The sequence below is a fragment of the Psammomys obesus genome, unplaced genomic scaffold (genome assembly GCF_907164565.1).
Source record: "Psammomys obesus unplaced genomic scaffold, mPsaObe1.curated_primary_1811, whole genome shotgun sequence".
In the NCBI taxonomy this organism is placed as follows: domain Eukaryota; kingdom Metazoa; phylum Chordata; class Mammalia; order Rodentia; family Muridae; genus Psammomys; species Psammomys obesus.
Window position 1 is genome coordinate 2,412,792 of NW_026585587.1, and position 21,799 is coordinate 2,434,590.

At 38.2% G+C, this 21,799-nt stretch overlaps 1 protein-coding gene across 9 annotated transcripts in view; it reads right to left on the reverse strand.

The window, feature by feature from the left end:
* Positions 1–4,687: 4,687 nt before the first annotated feature.
* The window catches only part of Cep170 (centrosomal protein 170), a 101,578-nt gene continuing 84,466 nt past the window's right edge, over positions 4,688–21,799 (reverse strand). For 5 of the 9 annotated variants that reach the window (XM_055608656.1, XM_055608648.1, XM_055608633.1 and 2 more), the window contains 6 exons: positions 21,156–21,333; positions 18,451–18,621; positions 12,613–12,701; positions 8,574–8,667; positions 7,868–7,919; positions 4,688–7,012 (listed from right to left, as the gene is read on the reverse strand). In XM_055608656.1, the coding sequence (XP_055464631.1) occupies positions 6,717–7,012; positions 7,868–7,919; positions 8,574–8,667; positions 12,613–12,701; positions 18,451–18,621; positions 21,156–21,333 (880 nt within the window). In that variant the 3' untranslated portion in view covers positions 4,688–6,716. The remainder of the gene's footprint in view (positions 7,013–7,867; positions 7,920–8,573; positions 8,668–12,612; positions 12,702–18,450; positions 18,622–21,155; positions 21,334–21,799) is intronic. The other 4 variants (XM_055608664.1, XM_055608625.1, XM_055608639.1 and 1 more) reach the window with 2 other exon arrangements.

The following is a 21,799-nucleotide window of genomic DNA, read 5'->3' on the forward strand; positions in this document are numbered from 1 at the left end:
GATCAGCCAGACCTGGGTTACTCTCAAAGCTATGTGCCACAACTTACTTTTCCACTTTTTAAACCTATTGTCTTGTGTATTTGTTTCAGGAACAGAAAGTTAACTAAAGCAAGTTTTATTTTAAGAAGCCAATTATGGGGGCTTTCAGAGACTGAGGCATCACCTAAGGAACATGCATGATCTGGCCTGAGGGGCCCTGAACACATGTAGCCAACAGGTGGCTTGGTCTTCATATGGGTTGCCTGGCGAGTGAAGGGGGTGCTATCTCTGGGACAAGCTGGAGACCTTCAACAGAGTATGTTCCTGGGAGGATATGGGGTGACTCTAGCTGAGATCCTACTCATTTTGAAAAGTGTGTGTGACCATACAGGCAGAGTCCCAGTCTTCCTGACATCAGCAGGTCTCAGTTTTCTGACATCACAGCGTGTGCTGAAGAAACGGTCAGCAGATCGATGTGGTGATGGGTTCCTTAGCACTGAGAAACCCTTTCATCTTGGAGTTGTCTTTTGTATGCTCACTAAATGGCACAGTGCAAATGCTAACAGAACACAGGAAAGAAAGGGGCCTTGCTGGCCCTGCTGTAGTCACCATGATTGGCCCAAAAGGGCCAACTTGCTGGGTAAGACAGCTCATGCCCACAGCTCTAGCTCTGTAGAAGATGGTTTCGCATTCCAGTTAACCTTGGGCTACCAAGTAAGATGCCTTGGGATGGGGTTCACGATGAAATGTATCACAACACACACCCAAGTTCCAAGATCCCAGGTATTTTGGAATGCTATAGTTCTTGAATTTTTTTTTATTTTTGACAGGCTGAATTTTCATACTAAACCACTCCTTTCTAGACAAATTGCTACAGAATTTCTAGAACAATATACTTTTGATAACTCAAAGAAAATAAAAAATTACGTTTTCTTTGTGGCTCTCATCTGGAAGCTGTCCCATCCCTTTTGAATGCTGGGGTTGGCTTGTAGATCCTCAGGGTCTAGCTATGGCCCTGCTCCCTTCTGGATGCTAAGAGAACAACAAAACACAGATCAAATCAAGCTCAGGGGTGCAAGTCCACAGACCTAGCTGTTCCTCATGGCCTGGACAAGTGGCCCAGCCTCATTAGATTCAGTTCCTCCTCTGAGGATGACTATGTTGACCATTATTGAGGGAGAAACCTTGGAGAAATCCTGGGAGATCAGTGCCTGGCACATGATTGCTGTATACTATGTGTCCATTTTTCTCTCTCTCCTTGAGGTCAGCCCAGATATGTCAATACTCTTTGAATTTGGGGTCACCAAAGCATTTTGTGGGAACATGCCGTTAACTCCTGGTGTCAATCTCCACAGGCCCCATGGCCCCATGGGAGCTTCATTTCTCTTAGAAAATTGTTATGACTCTGATGGCATGGATGATGGCTGGAATTCCTTCATCAAGCAGCAGTTAAGCAGGTGGTCTTCCCAGCCCATATAGCCTTTTGGGGAAACTGAACACACCTAAAGTTTCCTGGGAAGCATGGGGTAATTCTGCCAGTTTGTCCTGTTTGAAGACTAAGGCCACCCTGGGAGGATTTCTGTTCAGACAAGTTATCTGGGAGAGTGAACTGCCTGGAATTTCTTCCCATTCTTTCTGGTGTGCAGCCCAACACTGTAACAAATGGGCAAGTGCAGACGCAACTTGTGAATAGAGGTTTTTTGGTGGGTTATCCCAGCCATATAATTAAAGACAGCTTTAATTATAATGTCACCATTAGAATCTTGGAGTCTAAGAGAAAAAGCGTTTTCTACTTTCTATATTCTCTAAATCCAACTAGAGTGAATCTTAGCTACTACTTCCATAGTTAGGGTGTGACTGATGTTTGAAATGTTGGGTCCCCAAAGCAGTGCTATTGGGAGGTGGTGGGGACTTTGGGAGGCCAAGGAGGAGGGTCCTAGGACACGGGAAGGGTGCCTTCAAAGGACTGTGGGAATCCTCTTTTCCTTTGCTTCCTGGCCTGGAAGAGGCCACGTACTCATGCCAGATGCCACCTCAGGCCCCAACCAAATCACCAGATCCTGGGTGCTTGAGACTTTAAATTGTGAACCCCAAAGTTGTTTCAGTTGTTTTTGATAGAAATGGAAGGAAGGCTACTTAACACATTTACTTGGAGAGTTCAAAGTTGAAAAATGAATGTAAATAATTCTGAATGAACAAGGAATCGCCTTCCTGACTGCCCAAGTCATTAGTGCATTTAAATCATTCTATCATCTGAAAGAATACTGAAAAGGAGTCTTCTTTTGTTAATTACTTTACGAAGCACCTCTAACGGCTTACAGTGGAGCGTATTTACCCAATGCACTGAGGATTCAGAGGCGGGTCTTTGACCACCATATATGGTGTATTTCATACATTTTCACATAGGAATGAAAAATAGCACCCAGAGCTCTAAGTCTGTAACTGGGATTTACAACTTATTCCCTGCATGATGCTAGAAATAGGGTGGTTTAGCACAGGTCACTGGCATTCCCAAGTTTACCAGCTGCTTGTTAAGTTGAACACTAGTGGCAGGTGACTGAATAATCTGAGCACCTAAGGTAAGGAGAGCGCGATTCAAATCCCAACTGGACTGAGTAAACTTATTCTCAGATCACAGGTCCCTTCATCTCTAACAGACAAACTCAGAGTTGTGAGAATGGAGATAATGTAGCTAACACACTTGATACTCTGCCCAACAAGAGCCTCTTTCCTCCATTTACACCTAAACTACCTCAAATATGAAGTAGTTGAACTATGTAATGTTGGCCAATTCTAGGTCTAATACTACATGCCTTAAAACTAAGACTTTCATTCAGTTCAAAAATCAGACTTTGTAAGAGCTTGAATAGCTGTGGTGAAAATATGTCAATGAACATGTTTACTGTATACTGGAGTATGTACAAGAGCAGCAATACAGAGCAGGAAACATTCCCATAAAGAATGGCTCCAGGTGGTGAAGTTGACTAGATACAGGGGGTCAGCAAGGGGCTGGTTTTATGGTTCAGGACACTGCAATTTGAAGAAAGTGGGGAGAAGTGGTTTAGGTCAGCTCAGGAAGCTTAAACAAAGCTTTGAACACAGTGACAGGGCTCACATATTCCTGCTACATTCCTGTTGTACTGCCCACTCCCACATTCAAAAAACTGAAAGGTTTCTCAAACCTAGACAGGCTGTGGATAGTTTCTTGGAGATTTGCAAATTTGCATGAAATCACAGGTTCAGCTCAACCATACAACAGAGGATCTCAAAAGTAGGTGGCAGCACCCCAGCTCTGGGGAGTCTCTCCAGCCCCATGTGAGACCAACTAATTTGACCGTGGCACAGTGAGTGTAAGGTGAATAAAGAACACACATGGAAGAAAAGAGGGAAGAGAAGGGCTGCAAAGCAGCACATGGCAAGTTCTTACCACCAGATCAGAATAAAACTGAACCAGAAGGGATCTGTACTTACAGAGCAGTGTGTATCCCTTCAAGATCAACTGAGGGACAGCTGGTGAATAATGCATTGTAGAGAGGGAAAACAGGGTTTGCACCTGATGTTGCTCATTCACTCAAGTCTGAACTTCCATTCTTTCCCTTTCAGTGTAGAATCAAGTACAGTTTGTTTCTGTTCACTGCCAGGAGCCTCACTGATGAAAATACTGCTTAGTATGTTAATAACTATAGAATGGATCAGCTCTATCTGGGCAAAAATGAAGCTCATGGGTTAGGAGACTTCTATTAGAAGAGTTTATACAAGAACCTTGCAGTGTTTCTGAGGGAGCATATTTCATAGTCCCCTGATCTACAAGAGCCTTGGAGAAGAATGATGCTCTCATTTTATAGATCAGAGTTGGAGGGCCACATCCATAGGAATAGGCCTGGGTCTCAAAACCTTGAATTCAAATCCTGCAAGAGTTACTCCTGTTAGAGACACAGCAACAAAGGAGGTTAAATGGCACAGAAGCTGGAAAGGATAGATCTACTATGGAAAGCAAGTCCAAGGACACAAAGGAATGGCAGCCTACCCAGAAAACAATTTGAGCGATATAAAGAGAAGTATATATCCATGTGTCCTATCAAGAAGGGAAATGAAAGTATGCAAAATACTTTGCTATGGTACCAAAGGGAAGCTTTATGAAGATGCAGACAGAAATTGAGGAATGGGAGGGCTGTGGGTGAGCAGTAAAGGGGAGGAAGAGCAAGCATACAGTGGGATGAAATATCCAGGACGGTCCAGAGTCTTTTAGGAGTCGGTGGAAATTATAATGAGTACACAGAAACATAAAAAAAGAAAGCTCCACAGTCAAGCTGTGAAGTCCTTGATATTGATTAGTAACAGGGAGACATTCAAGATTCTCAAGCTACGAGAATGAAAAAAAAAATAGTCTAAACTGATAGTTCTGAAACTGAGTATGTTCAAGATACTTAAATTCCTTCTTTGTTCCCCTAACACACTACTGTCAGAAAGCCTTTAGATGAGCCAAGGCTGACTACAATAATGTGTGCATGTGTGCTACACTAGAGCTACTGTGTCACATTTATTACAACTCACTAAGAATACGTTTCACTTTGGATAATCGTATATTCATTAAAACTGGAAGGTTCCTTTGCTAAGCACTGGAAAATGCCCTGTAAACAGTTGTTTGGCAAATTAATGAATATAAGTATACCAGATGGTAGAAGACATGAAATCTATAATCACTGCATAAAGTTCCAGAAACACTTTATTTAAAAATGGAGTCGTAAATGCATAACAAAATAACGTAATAAATGTAACAAAAATAAATAAGGAGAATGTATTCATACAAAATAAAAATAACACAGTAAAAGGCCAAATGTTTATAATTGAACAAAACTGTGTAAACAAACAATAATGTAGATATTTTAATACTTTCTTAGACTCCTTATCCTGTACTTCCATGTGGATAGACTCAGTACCAGACATTAACTGAAGGAGGGAACAATGGTGATTATTTTGCGTAACATTTTCTTGAAATGGATTGACCCTGTTTCAATGTTTTGTTTGTTCCTTCAAAGCATCTCACTTCTCTTGTACATTCTTTGAAACCCTTTTGAACTATACTTCATGAGAACTGTGACTTTAGCTTTACAAGGAGAACAATTCCTTTTCTTTTTTTAATTTAAAGAAAAATATGAGATCCATTATACAACAGACTTATGTTTTTACATCTTTATAAAAAGATTTTGCATTTTAATTAACTGATCCAAAATCACCGGATTTCTTAGATCCTAAAAAATCTTGAGTATACAGTTACCTTGTCCTTAAAACAAATGTAGCACAGGTTATTGCTAAAATATCAAAGACCATATCATAAAAGTTGCAGTTTATTCTTTATAGACCAACGGGCCACTGGAGCAAATCCAGGCCTATTAATAATATTTAAAAGAATTAAGATTCACCCAAATTATAGTGTTCTGGAAACACAAAAATAATTCCTTTATTAAAAAACTTATTGAAATGTGAGCTTACTGGAAAGAAAACAAAACAGTAACAAAAACAAAGTTTAATGAAGATACTTCTCACAGGCTTTCTTTTTAGTAGCTATAAGCCCAAAGCCTTAGTCGTTGTTGCTGTCTTGCAGGGTCCTTACAAGTGTGTAAGACTGACACAAGGTTACTATGGACCTACAGGGAAACACAGAAGCAATTCAATGACTGGGAGTGGAACTATCAACTACTCTCACAACTACTGGTTCTTCACATCTCCTAATGAAGAAAAATTAATATCATGATCATTTCAGGGGGATTCCCTCCCTCCCCCAACTGCCACATAAAAACCTGATAACACAGGACAAATATACATGTTCTTAATTTTAAAAATATACTCCACCTAAACTGTCAAGTTTAACCTTTCTAGTTGTCATTTAATCTAAAAGGAGACAAATCTTATTTTCTTAAAAGAGAAAAGAAAGAAATAAGAAAGAAAAGAATGAAAGAAAGAAAGGAAAATAAAAAGTGCTAAATGGATCTTTTTGAAAAGTGGAGTAAAACACTGGTGGGGTTAAAACAAATACAGTATTGTCAACTTCCTATGTACAAAAAGTCAGTCCTTAATGATATATAGATATGTCCATCTATCACTCCCAGTAAATCTTAGTGCAAACATAATAGTTAATTTCCGTAAACCCCAAGACAAGTTACTTAGCAACAGTTATAAATCACACTATGTTGGAAAGTCTAAGGACACAGGACGACTGCTGTGGAGGGTCTGCTTCACTCTATAGAGCAGGATGTCACTGTGTCCAGTGACAGTGAGTAAGAATATAAACCCTATTATTAAGAAGCAAACTGGATGGTTTAACAATCTGTACAGCTGATGAGGAAGTTCATCTCAGGGAGTAGCTTGGCACAGGAGACACAGGGGCTCAGAAATGTTGGATATTTTCATTTGTTTGTATGTCATAGCACGGCTAAAAACAAACACAAAGAACTAAGAAGGGAAAGAATGCAATGATATGATTCAATCTGAAAATTACAAAACTGCAAAAGGCAAAGCCGACAGAAGCTGTCTTTGCTAAGTGTGCTTCAAGTGGTTGTCTGAGTGGTTTGAAAAGACTGGTGTGACACATAGAGGTAAAAATAAATAAATAAATCAAGAAGACAAAGATAACAAGATTGTTGCTGACCAAGCTCTCTTGTTTTGTATGTCAACATCATGCTGCTTCCAATACACCTTAGTCACTCCATGGGTAATGTCTAACAAACAAGGGGACATCATTCATGTACTGTAATGTCTTCTTCTTCCCCATCAGGGTTGAACCTATTGAAATGGATACTGAAATCAGCCTCAGATTCAACATTCTCAAACTCAGTGGAGGCTGCAGCAGCAGAAGCAGCAGGGTGCAGAGCCCTAGTTTCTGGTGGACAAAGTGCTGGTGTCTGACTAGGGCTGCTGTGGTTATTAACAGGACTGGACTTCTGTTTTGGTGGAGATGGCAGGATAGCATTGGTAAATCCCATGTTGTTAAGAGCCTCCAAAGTTCCATCTGGGTCAATCATGGCATTGATCACTGAAGGAAATAAAAAAAATAAATAAATAAAAAGAGATATAAAATAAAAAGAGATATGGATATGAGCATTGCTTATCTAAGACTTCTGCTAGTCCTCTACTATTGTACTTAACCTGATTTAATAATCCATGGTTAGTCTACAGTGTAGATCACACAGACCTGAGTGCTTCTCCTAGGTTCCTGCAGACCCTCTCGGCACCTTTTAGGAAACTGAACAGATCAGTACTTGGAAGGGGTAAAACCGAGAGCTTTTGAAAGCTCGCTCTTACCATCACACAGGGTACTGAAAATACTGGTTATGTTTTTAATACCCAGATTTTGTCAAATATAAATTCCAACATGTGTTCCGAATCCCCCCCCCCTTTTTTTTGCCAGGTGTGGTGGCACCAGAGGTGGAGGGAGGAGGATCTAGAGTTCCAGGTTATCCATGAGTTTAAGACTAATCTGCATAAAATACTCTGTATCAAAGTGAAACAGAAGGATTTCTTTAAAAAAGTCTAACTTTATAATATTTTATTTTGATATTGGGAGCTATCTATATTCACTTTTATGGGGCCTTAGACATGCTAGGCATATACCTAGATATACCTCTAAGACCTGAGGCATATCTCTGAGGTATAACTTGGATATATTCAACTCTACAATTTTATATGTACTGGTTCATCACTTAGCCAAATACTGTTTCAATAATTAAAAATGTAATAAAAAAACATATTTTCAGAAGCAGAAATTCAATCCTTCAAATTCAATCCTTCTGCCTCTGCTTCCTGAAGGCTGGAATCACAGGCATCCACCCGAACACCCTACACTACCACAATTCAGAAGCACCATTACTTAATTTAGCAGTGGATTTACCTTGTAACTGTTTTTCAACCCTTTTAAGCTCCTGTAAAATAGAAGAAATCTCCTGCAGGGGAAGCAATACTCCAAATTAGTTCACTGAACATTCTCAGGTTACACACAATGCATCTCATTGTCTCTATGCTGCTGTATTAGTAGCTATATCAAAGGACCCAGCATGTAAGATCCAATTTAGAATCTTTAATAATGAAATTGAATAATTTTTTAACAAAAGTAATAATAAAATTTCAAGGCAACTTACTAGTGTAGAAAAGATGGTTTTGATACATTCGTTCTGACATGTTTTGCAACATTTTAACAATGTGCCTATGCAATTTTTTAGAAAAATATATAAAGCGAAATATCAACATAGGAGAACAATCTAATAAAACTGTGCTCTTTAAAAGACAAATATTATATTAAGTAAATAGAAATTATTTTTCAATTTAATATTTAAGTTCTAAAGTTAAAGCTACATCTTTATATCTATTTCTTTAATTATCATGTGAGCAATATATAGCACAATAAGAAACACAAGATCCTCAATATGCTCTGTAGCCTTGCAAGAGCTTATATTTTAAACACCATTGGATGAAATTTACTGAATCTATGCATTCATATAGTCTTTTAGAATGTAAACTAACAAATATTCAAGACTATTTCTTTCCCTACAAGTGAAGCCATTCCACTGAAATGTTTTAATCTTGAAAAACCATCATACCATGCTTGAGGTTTTCACAATAGGGACCTCGCTTTCAGCTCTTAACTTGCTCTCTATGTCATCCCAGTTCCGATCTTTGTCTTTAAATAATATTCTAGAGGACAAAAAAACACAAGCATTTTAAACTTTCATGTTTTTTTGATAATTCAAGATAATTAGATATCACTTCAAAACTACATAAAGAGAAGTAAAACAATTATTGAATGAACTTAGACTTAGTAATTGGCAAATCCTACAAATTCAAACATGTGAAAAACTTTTAAAAACATAACTAACTGGGTACTAATATAGTCTTAAATCTCTTTACTGTTTATCTTATTTTTAAATGAAAATTGAATATAATACAAGTACTGTTACTATTTGTAACTAATGATATAACCACTGCTTAAGAACGCTTAACTTCACTGTGATAGAATATGTAAGGTATTAAGTAAAATGAAATTAAGAAAATACACTTAATTAGGTATGCAACTGTTGGTTAAAACCTCTTTAAGCAAGAACCATCCACTAACTTTGTTGATGGATCAAAATATGAACATTATCTTAAAGATGATATACGAGACTATTTACTGTACTTCTATTCAAAAATCTTAACTCAGTGTATTTGCACATAACTTAGGAGTGAAGACAGTATAGAATTTTATACATTTTTAATGAAAAGGACACATAACTGTTGTATATGAGAAACTAAACTGACACTTCTTAATTTTTAAAGTGCTATGATTTGTTTTTGTTACACAGTTGCAGAATTCGCCTCTCTCCAATCAATTAAAGTCTCTGAGGCACAGTCAGAAGTGTTGGAAAGATTCACACACCTTTTGGCTTAAGTTCTTCAGTGAGTCTGTCTGGAGATCCAGTTTCACTAAGTCCTTTACATTAACATTCTTTTTTATATTTTTTTATTTATTTTATTTAACTTTTATTAATTACACTTTATTCATTTTGTACCCCCCCTTAAGCCCCTCCCTCCTCACCTCCCGGTCCCACCCTCCCCTACATTAACATTCTTAATGGTACTTCTCCAAAACTTATTTAAAAGCACAGATTAATCCCCTTCAAATCAGGTTCAGAATGTCTGCAATTTTTCATTCTGAGGCTAAGAAGGGTCTAAAGCCTGCAGAAGATTCTTTTGAGCTAAGAAATTTCCCAAATAAAAAAGACTGAACCTCAATGCTGGGCACCTAAGAGCTTTATATAATGACTATGCTATGAAGGAATAAGAAACATGCTGTGTTTTTAAACATAGTCTTGTAAGCACCAAGATTCATGGAAAGTAAGAAAATAATGAGGACTCCATCGGCTAAGTGAAAACTACAATGGGCCTGTACAACCACAGAAGTTATGTGTTTAGCAATAAGGTATTAAAAATTCAGTGAATTTTAATGAATTAGTATAATATACATAGCTTCTAAAACTGCTGAAAATTTCACTGTTAGTAAAAAGAACATAGAACAGCTACCCAAGGCTCCTGATTCACTGGAAACGAGGTCCCATTGGAAGAAAAAGTTTATTTTTAAAGACATAAGATGTCAAACCAATCACTTCAATTCTAGGAAATTAACTCTAATCACATATATGGATACTAAGGAAGCAGAAAACCACGTCAACACATTGTTTTAGACAAACTTATAATGATCAAACCTTTTTATTTAACAAGGTTATTTAACAATGGCTATCAGATTATAATTAACAGATTCAAAAAAGTAGTTGGACTGCTAAATTCCACCATGAAAAAACAATACATTTCAAAACTTATTTCATTCCAAATTAGTAAACTAAAAATTCTTTTCAATGGAGTTGTTGGCATTGGGAGAAGAAAGTTGTATCCATATATTCTCAGTCTTTAACACAAGCAGTCTGGGATGCAAACAGTAATTTGGAGGACTTCAATAAGGTAGTGATAAAAATAATTATATAGTAGAGCAAGATTTTCTCATTAGCAAGCCACACATGACCATGCAATATGACTTCTGTGATGTTTTCATGGGCAACAGTGTATAGAGATAACACTCATTTGATTTATTACCTATCAAGGGCTTTTTAGGAAGAAGTAGAAACTCAATAATAAATAAATATATGCCTTCTTTACTAACTGTGAAGGAGTCAAAAAGAATGCTACAAATAACACATGCTACAAATCATTCAATCAATGAACACATTTAGAGATTTTAATACTGCCCCCTTACTCCTTGGTGATAATCTGGCAATCAAACCCAGGGCCTTGCACATCCCCTTTAAATTCCTATATAAGACTGTCATTTCACTTAATAGTCCTTTAGTTAACACCTCCATGTTCAATTTTAGAGTATAATTCTAGAGGAATTAAAATCAAAACAGCAGTTATTTTATTGTCAATTAAACTGAAGAGTTGAGTCAGGCTTGAGGTATAACTTCTGTGGTTATTTATTAGCAAAGCATGTGACTGAGGCCTATTAATTTGCTAGTTTATATGTAATAAATAATTATTAGGCTTATTTTTCTCCTACTAATTTTAAATGGGCCCTGCCACAGGGGACAGCAGTGCACCTGCCTGTGGGCACAAATTGACACCAGGGAGTATCACAGGTGAATGTGGTGTCTGTTGAGCAGCCCTTTTGCTTGTGAAAAAAATTGAGATCAGGAAACTTAGGCCTGATATGATCACAGGGAAAATAAACCTCATGTAAGACTGTGTCAGAATGTTAATTACATCATTACCAAGTATGAGTAAAATACAAACAATGGATTAATATGGAAGATCAAACCAGTAAAAGGTAGTATTTTAAAGTAACATTAATTTCACTAAAGCCAACTATGAACCCATTAAATTTTTTAAAATTTTATTCAGTTCCAACTTAATTCACCGAAATTAGTACAATTTGTACTTTCATCTCCTCTAACTAATTAGCAACTTCAATAATAAAAAAAGGAGACCAATTAAGTTTTGGTGGGAATAGCAACTGTAAACAGTTAATACTAAAGTGAAACAAATGAAACTAAGACAATCTCTGAGAAAGAACCGAAGCCTAGGCTGACTCACGCAGGTAAACAAACAGCCAGGCATGCCTTTGTTCTGGTGAGGTCTAACGTATCTGTGTTCTCTATTACTACTTGTTAATAAATGTGAAATTATTATTCTGTGAAAAACTTAAGTTTATTTAAATTTCAGGGATGTATAAGAACAGAGATATTCTCTTTAAAAAAAGTACATACTCTATAAAGGTAGTTATTAGAATAATTAAAAAAAAAACTATTTACAGGTATTCATTAAGAAAAGCCAAATATTCAATTCCTTAAGGCAGTATGCCTCATACTCCAATCAAATATTAAGGAGCTATCAATATATTTAAACATAACTTTTGAAAAAGTAAATGTATTAAGTTTAAAAAAAGGCTCAAGATGAAGAACAAGTGATCACAATTCTATCTTTTGAGACTTTAAAACTGAACTTAAGGGAAAAAATAATCATATACAGACATGATAAATATTGTATGTATAAATGTATCGTAAATATTTGCAGTTTTGAACCATGCTCTATGCTTAGTCCTGGGGATCAAATCCAAGGCCTCACAAATGATGGGTAAGCAGCCTATCATTCAACTATCATGGGCTCTGGGCTCTACTGCCAGCCCCAGTTGCTCCTTTTTTTTTTTTTTTCTTTTTTAAATTAAGAATGTGGATTTACAGCTGAACAATCTCCATAGCATTTTAATCATTAAGGTTGCTTCTCACAGAGTCTTGGGAGCAAAGACTGCCACCTTCCCCTTGCAGAAGACACTGGAGCTCACTCTGAGCAAATGAAACCTCAAGAATCTGTTAAGTTTAAAATATTTACTGATATTTTGTGAAGAAGAAAAATGGTTTCAGTTACTAATAACTGAAAGTGTTAGTTCTCAATTATAAATGATTCATAACCAGGGACATTTGTTTAGCCAAGCCTACTACTTATATTTGAAAACTGGTAATAGCAGCAGTAAGAACCTTATCAGTGACTTCACTAGATCCTCATAGCTGTGGCAACAGGTCTGAAGGAAGCAGTGATTAGAGAAACACAACATACCTAATTTTTCCAGCTGTTTTATCAATCGATTGCCTTATCTTCTTAGAGAATTGAAAGACTGATGACAGCAGCAGATTATCTCCCATGACCTGAAACAGAGGAAAAAGTATGCTAACATATACTATTTACGCTAATTTTGATTTAAAATAAATGAACAATGTGGTTAGAGTAATTAAATTGAGAAAGGAGATGAAATATCAACAAAGAGTTCCTTTGCTAAATAACTTGTTGAAGTTCCATATATATATAGTCATTCCATTTTATTTATGGTTGTGAGCCTAGCCTTTAACGGCTAAGCCATCTCTCCAGCCCAGTCATTCCATTTTAAAAAACAACCAATTTTAGTCTCTTTTTAAAAAACTCTATTATTATTATTATTATTATTATTATTATTATTATTATTATTATTATTATTTACAACTTATTCACTTTGTATCCTAGTTGTAGCACCCTCCCTCATCTCCTCCAGGTCCCACCCTCACTCTCCTATCCATCTTCCCTAGTCCACTGATAGGGGAAGTCCTCTTGTCCCCTCCAGGTCCTTTTATATCCCTCTTCTTCCATAAGACTTCCTGTGCTCTGTCCAAAGTTTGGCTGTCTCTGCATCTGCTTCGATCCCCTGCTGGTTGGAGTCGTTTAGAGGACATCTGTGGTAGGCTCCAGTCCTGTTTACTCTCTTCTACTTCTTCCAGTGTCTTTCCTGTTTTCCCTTCTAAATGAGAATTAAGCATGTTCCTTAGGATCCTCCTTGTCATTTAGCTTCTTTTGGTCTGTAAATTTTAATATGCTTATCTTATATTATATGGCTAATATCCACTGATAAGTGAGTATATAGCATGCATGTCTCTCTGCTTTGGGATACCTCACTCAGAATGATCTTTTCTGGTTCCGTCCATTTGCCTGCAAATTTCATATCAGCTTTATTCGTAATAGCCAGAATCTGGAAACAACCTAGATGTCCCTCAACCAAAGAATGGATACAGAAATTGTGCTACATTTACACAATGGAATACTACTCAGCTATTAAAAACAAGGAAACCAGTTTATTATCTTTAATCACTATCATGGCCCTGCCTCTCATATTCATAATTAAAACGGACAGCATAAGTAGAGTACTATATTGTTTGCTTATTTACCAAATTATATAAATACAAAGACAAGAAAGAGCACAACCACGAGCTCTGCTCTTCAGAGACTAGTGAGGGAGATAACTTTTAAAGAATTTATTCAAAACAGTAAATTTTCATGATGGGGGTTGGTATTGCCCAACTTGAGAATGAGGGGTAACTCTAGAGGTCAGCAAACTTCTATACAATGCCACAGACAGATTTCAGACTCCGAGAGCCATGTGATCTCTGGCAGAATTTAGTTTTGCTGTAGACTAGACAGCCACAGACAGGATGAGGCTAAGGAGCATGGAGTATGACTGCTGTGTTCAAGACAGGTGGAAAGCTGGGTTAGACCTAAATCACAAAAACAAAGTCTGTGCAGGAGAGTAGAAAAAGGACTCATCTTAAGGTTAGATATGACTACTAAAATAGCCCCACACTGTCATAACTATGTGCATATTCTATAAGAGACCAGAAAGATAAGACAAGACTTTGGATAACAAAATGTTCCTAAAAAGCATAGTATAAGAATGTAACACGGAAATGATATTATACACAGTATAAGAAAGCAGGAAAATCACTGTAGATCAATAGTTGAAAACTAACTATAGCCACATGGCTTGGGCGACATAAGACTCTAAAAACCTACAAAACAAACAAAACATAAAGCATTTTTTTTGTTTGTTTTTTGAGACACAATTTTTCCAGGTAGCCCTGCCTGTTCCAGAATTTACTACATAGACCAGGCTGAACTCAGAGATCCACCTGCCTCTGCCTCCAGAGTGCTGGAAAAAAGGCAAGCGCCACCACCCTTGGCAGTACAAACTGTCCATACACACTAATATTCAGGGCCTTGAACACAGGGATCCAAAAGTCTGGTCCCCTGGAACTGGACTTTACATGGCTGTGAGCCACTATGTGGGGTGCTAGAAACCAAACTGGGACCCTGTGCAATAGCTACAAGAGCTCTTGACTGCTCAGTCATCTTTCTAGTTCCATATTATTTTTCTTAAGGATTAATTTAATAGTTTTTATAAACACTCACTTTTAGGTTAACTTAAGAGTTACTCTTGACTCCTATATACTATAGTTTAGCTTGGACAACTCTAATAACATAATAATGGGCCGGGGGGGGAGGGGTGGGAGGGCAAGATGGCGGCGCCTGGAGAACACTGTGTCTGAGAAGCGGGACAACACTCTCCGTGCAGCGACCAGGAGACTGAACTCTGGGCCCTAAAACAACAGCGATCGATCGTGTTTCCCAGGTGAGGGGAGGCTCCCACAGTGTGGGAATCAGTCAGGTCCACTCTACGGCCGCACAGCCAGAACCCGGAAGAGAACCCGGCTAACGCGGCTTTGGGTCTCTGGGCTGGAGCGCACGCCTGCGTGACCCGCCTGCGTGACCCGATCACTTTCCCAGGCTGATTGGTGGGCACAAGGGTGCCAGAGACTGGGAGTCCCAGTCACAAGAAAACCCCACGGGGAAGGAAAGTTGCCAGACTGGTCACGGGTTACCCAGTCTTTCCCTGGAAGGTCTCTCCGACCATGGGTACCCGTCGCCATCACAACTGAGCTCCCGCCGCATATGGAGAGAAGCTGCGCGCCCAGCTCAAAATCCCTACTCCCTCTTCGGAGGAGGCAGGAGGCGTCCAGCAGAATCTGCCACAGACCACATTGTCTGTACCCCAACCTGAGATGGGGCTGAGAAAACCAGGAGGTGTCCAGCAGAATCTGCCACAGACCGATTGTCTGTACCCCAACCTGAGATGGGGCTGAGAAAACCCAATCATTTCGGGCACTCCTCCAAACGCCGCCATAACCCTGCCGCAGCGGAGTGGAAAAATAAAGAGGCGCACAGTGGCTTCACAGTGCCAGGACCCCAGTGCTGCCAGCTGCTCCTAGCAAACAAACTTCAGCTTGGGATCTGGGACTGTGGTCATTCAACACGTCCTGAGACTCTCCTGGGTCCAGCACAATAAGGTCTAGCACCAAGTCCTATCACCGGTAGCCCCCGACCCCTGGCTGAGAAACCCCCGGCTCAGGATCAGGACTGAGAAGTCCCAACCCCTTCTGGCACTCCCCTGAGAGCACCACCATAAGCTTGCCCTAGCGGAGGGGAAGGTCAGAGGGGAAGGACAGAGAGGCAGCCTACCACAGGACACAGCACCCCCTCTCCAGCTCACCCAGCGGCCCCTGGCAGAGAAACCCAAGCTCTAGATCTGAGGACACTCAACCCTACCTGGTACTCTCTTGGGATCAGCAAACATAGGTTCTACCTCCAGGCTGCTTCTGGCACAGAGATCTGGGCCCGGGATCTGGGACTGAGAACACTCAACCTAACTCTTTCCCACGCTACCCCAGGACCAGTCAACATAACCCAGTCAACATTCCCACCTGGCAGAGGGAAAGGACAGAGAGGCAGCACACTAACCAAGCAAGTGAAAGACCTGTTCGAGAAAAACTTGAAGTCTCTGAAGAAAGAAACTGAAGAAGATATCAGAAGATGGAAAGATCTCCCATGCTCATGGAATGGTAGGATTAACATTGTGAAAATGGCCATCCTGCCAAAAGCAATCTAAAGATTCAATGCAATTCCCATCAAAATACCAACTCAATTCTTTACAGACCTTGAAAAAAAGATTCTCAGCTTCATATGGAGAAACAAAAAACCCAGAATTTCCAAAACAATCCTGTACAACAACAGATCATCTGGAGGTATCTCCATCCCCAATCTCAAGCTGTACTACAGAGCAATAGTAATAAAAACTGCATGGTATTGGCATAAAAACAGAAAGGAGGATCAATGGAACCGAATAGAAGACCCAGAAATAAACCCACACACCTATGAATACTCGATTTTTGACACAGAAGCCAAAACCATTCAATGGAAAAAAGACAGCATCTTCAACAAATGGTGCTGGTCCAACTGGATGTCTACATGCAGAAAAATGAAAATAGATCCATATTTATCACCCTGCACAAAACTAAAGTCCAAGTGGATCAAAGACCTCAACATTAAACCAGATACTCTAAATCTGTTAGAAGAAAAAGTGGGGAACAGCCTAGAACTCATTGGCACAGGAGACAACTGCCTGAACAGAACACCAACAGCACATGCTCTAAGAGCAACAATCAATAAACGGGACCTCATGAAACTGAAAAGCTTCTGTAAAGCAAAGGACACCGTCATCAAAACAAAACCACTGCCTACAGATTGGGAAAGAATCTTCACTAACCCTGTATCTGACAGAGGACTAATATCCAGTATATACAAAGAACTAAAGAAGCTGAAAAGCAACAAACCAAGTAATCCAATTAAAAAATGGGGAACAGAGCTAAACAGAGAATTCTCTGTAGAGGAATATCAAATGGCAGAGAAACACTTAAAGAAATGCTCAACCTCATTAGCCATCAGGGAAATGCAAATCAAAACGACCCTGAGATTTCACCTTACACCCATCAGAATGGCCAAGATGAAAAACTCAAGGGACAACACATGCTAGAGAGGTTGTGGAGAAAGGGGAACCGTCCTCCACTGCTGGTGGGAATGTATACTGGTACAACCACTCTGGAAATCTATCTGGCGCTTTCTCAGACAATTAGGAATAGTGCTTCCTCAAGACCCAGCTATACCACTGCTAGGTATATACCCAAAGTTTGCTCAAGTACACAAAAGGAATACTTGCTCAACCATGTTTATAGCAGCTTTAGTTGTAATAGCCAGAACCTGGAAACAACCCAAAGTCCATCAATGGAGGAATGGGTACAGAAATTGTGGTATTTTTATACAATGGAATACTACTCAGCAATCAAAAAGGAGGAAATCATGAAATTTGAAGGCAAATGGTGGGATCTAGAAAAGATCATTCTGAGTGAAATATCCCAGAAGGAGAAAGACAAACACGGTATATACTCACTTATATAGACCTATAAGATATGATAAACATAATGAAATCTATACACCTAAAAAAGATAATCAAGAGAGCAGACATGGGTAAGATGATCAATCCTCGTTCAGAAAGACAGATGGGATGTGCATTGAACTTATGACAGGAGTCTACTGAAGGCATCTGAAAGACTCTAACAAAGCAGATACAAAGACTCATGACCAAACCTTCGGCAGAGTACAGGGAATCATATGAAAGAAGGGGAGTTAGTTTGATGGGGAAAGGATAAGAGCTCCACAAGGACCAAATATATCTGGGCACAGGGTCTTCTATGAGACTGACATTCAACCAAGGACCATGTATGGATATAACCTAGAACCTCTGCTCAGATGTAGCCTGTGGTAGCTCAGTAACCAATTGGTTTCCCATAGTGAGGGGAACAAGGACTATTTCAAACAGGAACTCAATGACTGGCTCTTTGGCCTCCTCACCCCCCAAGGGAGGAGCAGTCCTGTTAGGCCACAGAGGAGAGCTTTGCAGCCAGTCCTGAAGATACCTGATAAAACAGGATCAGATGAATGGGGAGGAGGTCCCCCCTATCAGTGGACTTGGAAAGGGGCATGGTGGAGAGGAGGGAGGGAGGGAGGGACTGGGAGGGAATGAGGGAGCGGGACACGGCTGGGATACAGAGTTAATAAAATGTAACTGATAAGAAAAAATAAAATTAAAAAGAATAACATAATGATGGATTTGGTCCTAAAACAACTAGAGCCTGCCATTAACTAATATGGCAGAGTAGAGATGCCTCTTCACTACAGGCCAAGAGTTTGCACTTTACTTACTTCATCTCTACTCCAGGTTCTCCGTCTTGTAATTGTTAAGTGATCAGGGTGCTCTGCTGGCTGAGGTCTTGAATCACCAGACCGACCATTGTTTCCTTCTGGTGTTTTGGAATGAACCAATGGAGGTATCTTTCGGAAGTTGAGACTTTCATCAAAGACACGATCAACCAACTAGTAGGACAAAAGTAAACCCTTATGAGAACAGAATAGTGAAAATTGTAGAAGTACTGGCAATAATAATTTTTATGAATAGAGAAGTTATTTCATTCTCAAGTATTAATAGACGCATGAATCTTCAATAAACCAATTACTTTTAAAATAAGCACGCCAAACAGGTTTCTTCCATAAAGTAAATGTTCATCTATACTAATCTTATTTTCAGAACAAAAAATATTTAGCTATGCTAAATTCAATTCTTTCACAATTAAGATGTTCTCCAAAGGAAAAAGATATTTAGAGACAAAAAACAAAAACAAACAACCCCTGAGCCATGTAGGTGGACAATGAGTTCACTTTACTCACATTGCCTTACCAGTATAAAACAATGTTTCTTTTTCTTTTAGTTTTCTATCTTGCTTTTTTCTTTCCTCCTCCCCAAATCCAGGTCCCAAATTTCTTCACAAGATACATAAATGGCAAATTTCAATTAAATTTACAAAAGGAAACAAAAATTAATCCACATAATCAGTACTGTGGTCTCAGTCAAACTTTTAACAATGATAGAGAACTATCATCCTCCTACAGCAAACTCAAGCCCTGCCTCCTACAGTGCAGACTGTGGCCATGCAACACCAAGTAACGGGTTTACCGACGGGAGAACAACTAGTGTAACAATCGGAAATAAAACAAAAGCGGAATGGAAATGTACTCCATGAAATGCTTCAGTAGTTCCACTGGGTCTCAGTGAATGGATAATCATGTTAGGTTAAATTTAGTTAGAAAGCTGAGAAAATAATACTATTTAAATGTACCAGAGACATGTGTATGTCTTGCCACCATGAAGATCCTCTTGTCTTTTGTTTTTGTTTTTTAACCAACAAAGATGATTTTATATACATTTACAATTGATCAATGTGGTAACAAAACTCTACACAGATTAATGAAATATCATTTATTAACTTAGAAAACATACAAACAAAAAATAAACAAGAAGTGATCATTAAGGAGCTGTATAAGAAAAAAAAAGTGACAAAAAGCAACTGAAGAAAAGATTATCAGCACAGTTTACCAGAATTAAATGTCCAAAAGGCTAGGCATTTTTGGTTACTATTTAGAATTTAATAAAATAAAGAAGTAGTGTTATCAGTAAGAGTAGCTGGCAGCATTGTTCTGTAAAGTGACAGATAGTAAATGTTCTTGGCTTTGTAAGCGTACAGTCTGTCTGAGAACTCAGTTTTGCACTGCAACACAGAAACAGCCATAGACAACAGTTAGGCAAGCAAGATTGGGTATAAGGTAATAAAACTTTATGTATGGATACTGAAATGTGAATTTAAAATGATTTTCATGTTATAAACCATTATTCTTTTCACATTTTTAATCATTTAAAAACAAAGTCTATTTCTAGTTTTTGGGCCATATAAAGACAAATCTGTTCCTTTAAAAGGCTAACCTTTGGTTTATACTTCAGCTCAAGATAAAATTAGGCAACATGGCTAGAAAGTACAGTCAACCTTTCTTATCTGGGATTCAACTAAATATAGAATATTTTTAAAATGCTACAGGCCTTCCTCTGTTACCCTCAATTAGCCCTTTCCATGGTGCTATTTCAAATGACGTTTGTATGTGTGTGCATGTGCTTGTGACTGTGTAAAAATCCCCTCTAGACCCCCAATTCTAGAGATATATGGACTTCTTGTCACTATTCTCTAAACAACACAGCCTAACTACTTTCACATTTCAGTAGGTATTGTAAGTAATCCAGAGATCAGTGTACAGAGGAAGGATCTCCACAGCCTACATGTAACCTCTATACTTTTTTTTTTTTTTTTTAAATCTAAGAGACTGGGATAGTCTCAGATCTTCATGTGTGCCTTAGAATTAATCTCCACTGACACAGAGGGGCAAGAGATGACTCCATCATTAATTTAAATTAAAGGTACTTTGTGGAACAATGTTATGTAACTATTGTCTCCTGGATGGAGCTGTACTGTTGGAAGCCATGGTTTTGGGTGGGCAACAGTCTAAAAGTGTTAGCTTATATTCCAGAGTTTATAAGAGTATCTGTAATATTCATGTGTATATGTTAGAGAAACGGCATTTGTATATGTTTCAGTTAAAAAAAAAAAACAATGATGTATGTCTATTTTAAAAAAAGGTGTAGAAATTTTCTCTTTCTTTTCTATTAACTAGTAGAGACCACTTCCTTTAGACTGGAGTATTTCCATGTAAAACTTCATTGAAACCATATATAGTCATTTGTTGAACTTCAGTTTGCTTTCTAATAACATTTACATTCACATTTCAAGTAAGGTTATAGAGATCAAGAATCAACAGGCAAAGTGCTTAAAGGTAAATAATTTTCCATTTTTATGTTAATAGTAGACCAAATTATTAGCCTTTTAGTCTTTATTAATTGTTACAAAAATAAATTTGTTAAAGTAAAATTGGAAAATGCAGAGCTGCATGCAGACAGGAAGGGTGGACATAACTAAAATAAACTAAGCAAAAGGCTAAAAGCAAAAGAAATTAAGAAAAGAAAGAACCTTATGCATTTCTCCATGAAGATCTCCTACCTCTTCTCTAGTGTCTATGGCAGAGCCAGGGGTGGTGGCAGCAGTGCTTACTGTGGTACTAGGGGCAGTGCCTGAGGAAGTCACTGAATCTATTTCTCCTGCTACATCGTTGATCTCCCGAGCAATGAGAGCAAGATCTTGGCTGATCCTGGCAATAATTTTAGAAAAGAAATTTAATTCCCTTTACATTAACAGCTCTAGAAACAATCAGTTTTGACAGAGTCATGTAATTTGTATACCTAATTACAGATTTGTATCCACAACTTAAGATTCTCTGGAATGCTTTTTACTATTTTGGTATAAAAAAAAATTAAAATTTTAACTTCAAATACTAACATTAATGAATTAAGTTCCAAATAACATCTTCAAAATTTATTTTAAATACTGTAAAATACACAGTTAACGTTAGTAATTGGCATTTACACGTCACAGAAATCTTAAAATTTGAAAATGACAGAAATCATGGATAATAAGAAACAAAGACACTCTTTTCACTAACCTAACTGATTAGCGCTTCAACTATAAATACAAGCAATAAACTACAGTGGAATTAACACGGCCAGGGATTTTTGTCACCAACAGAAGTCACATTATAGTTATTTATAGCCATCTCA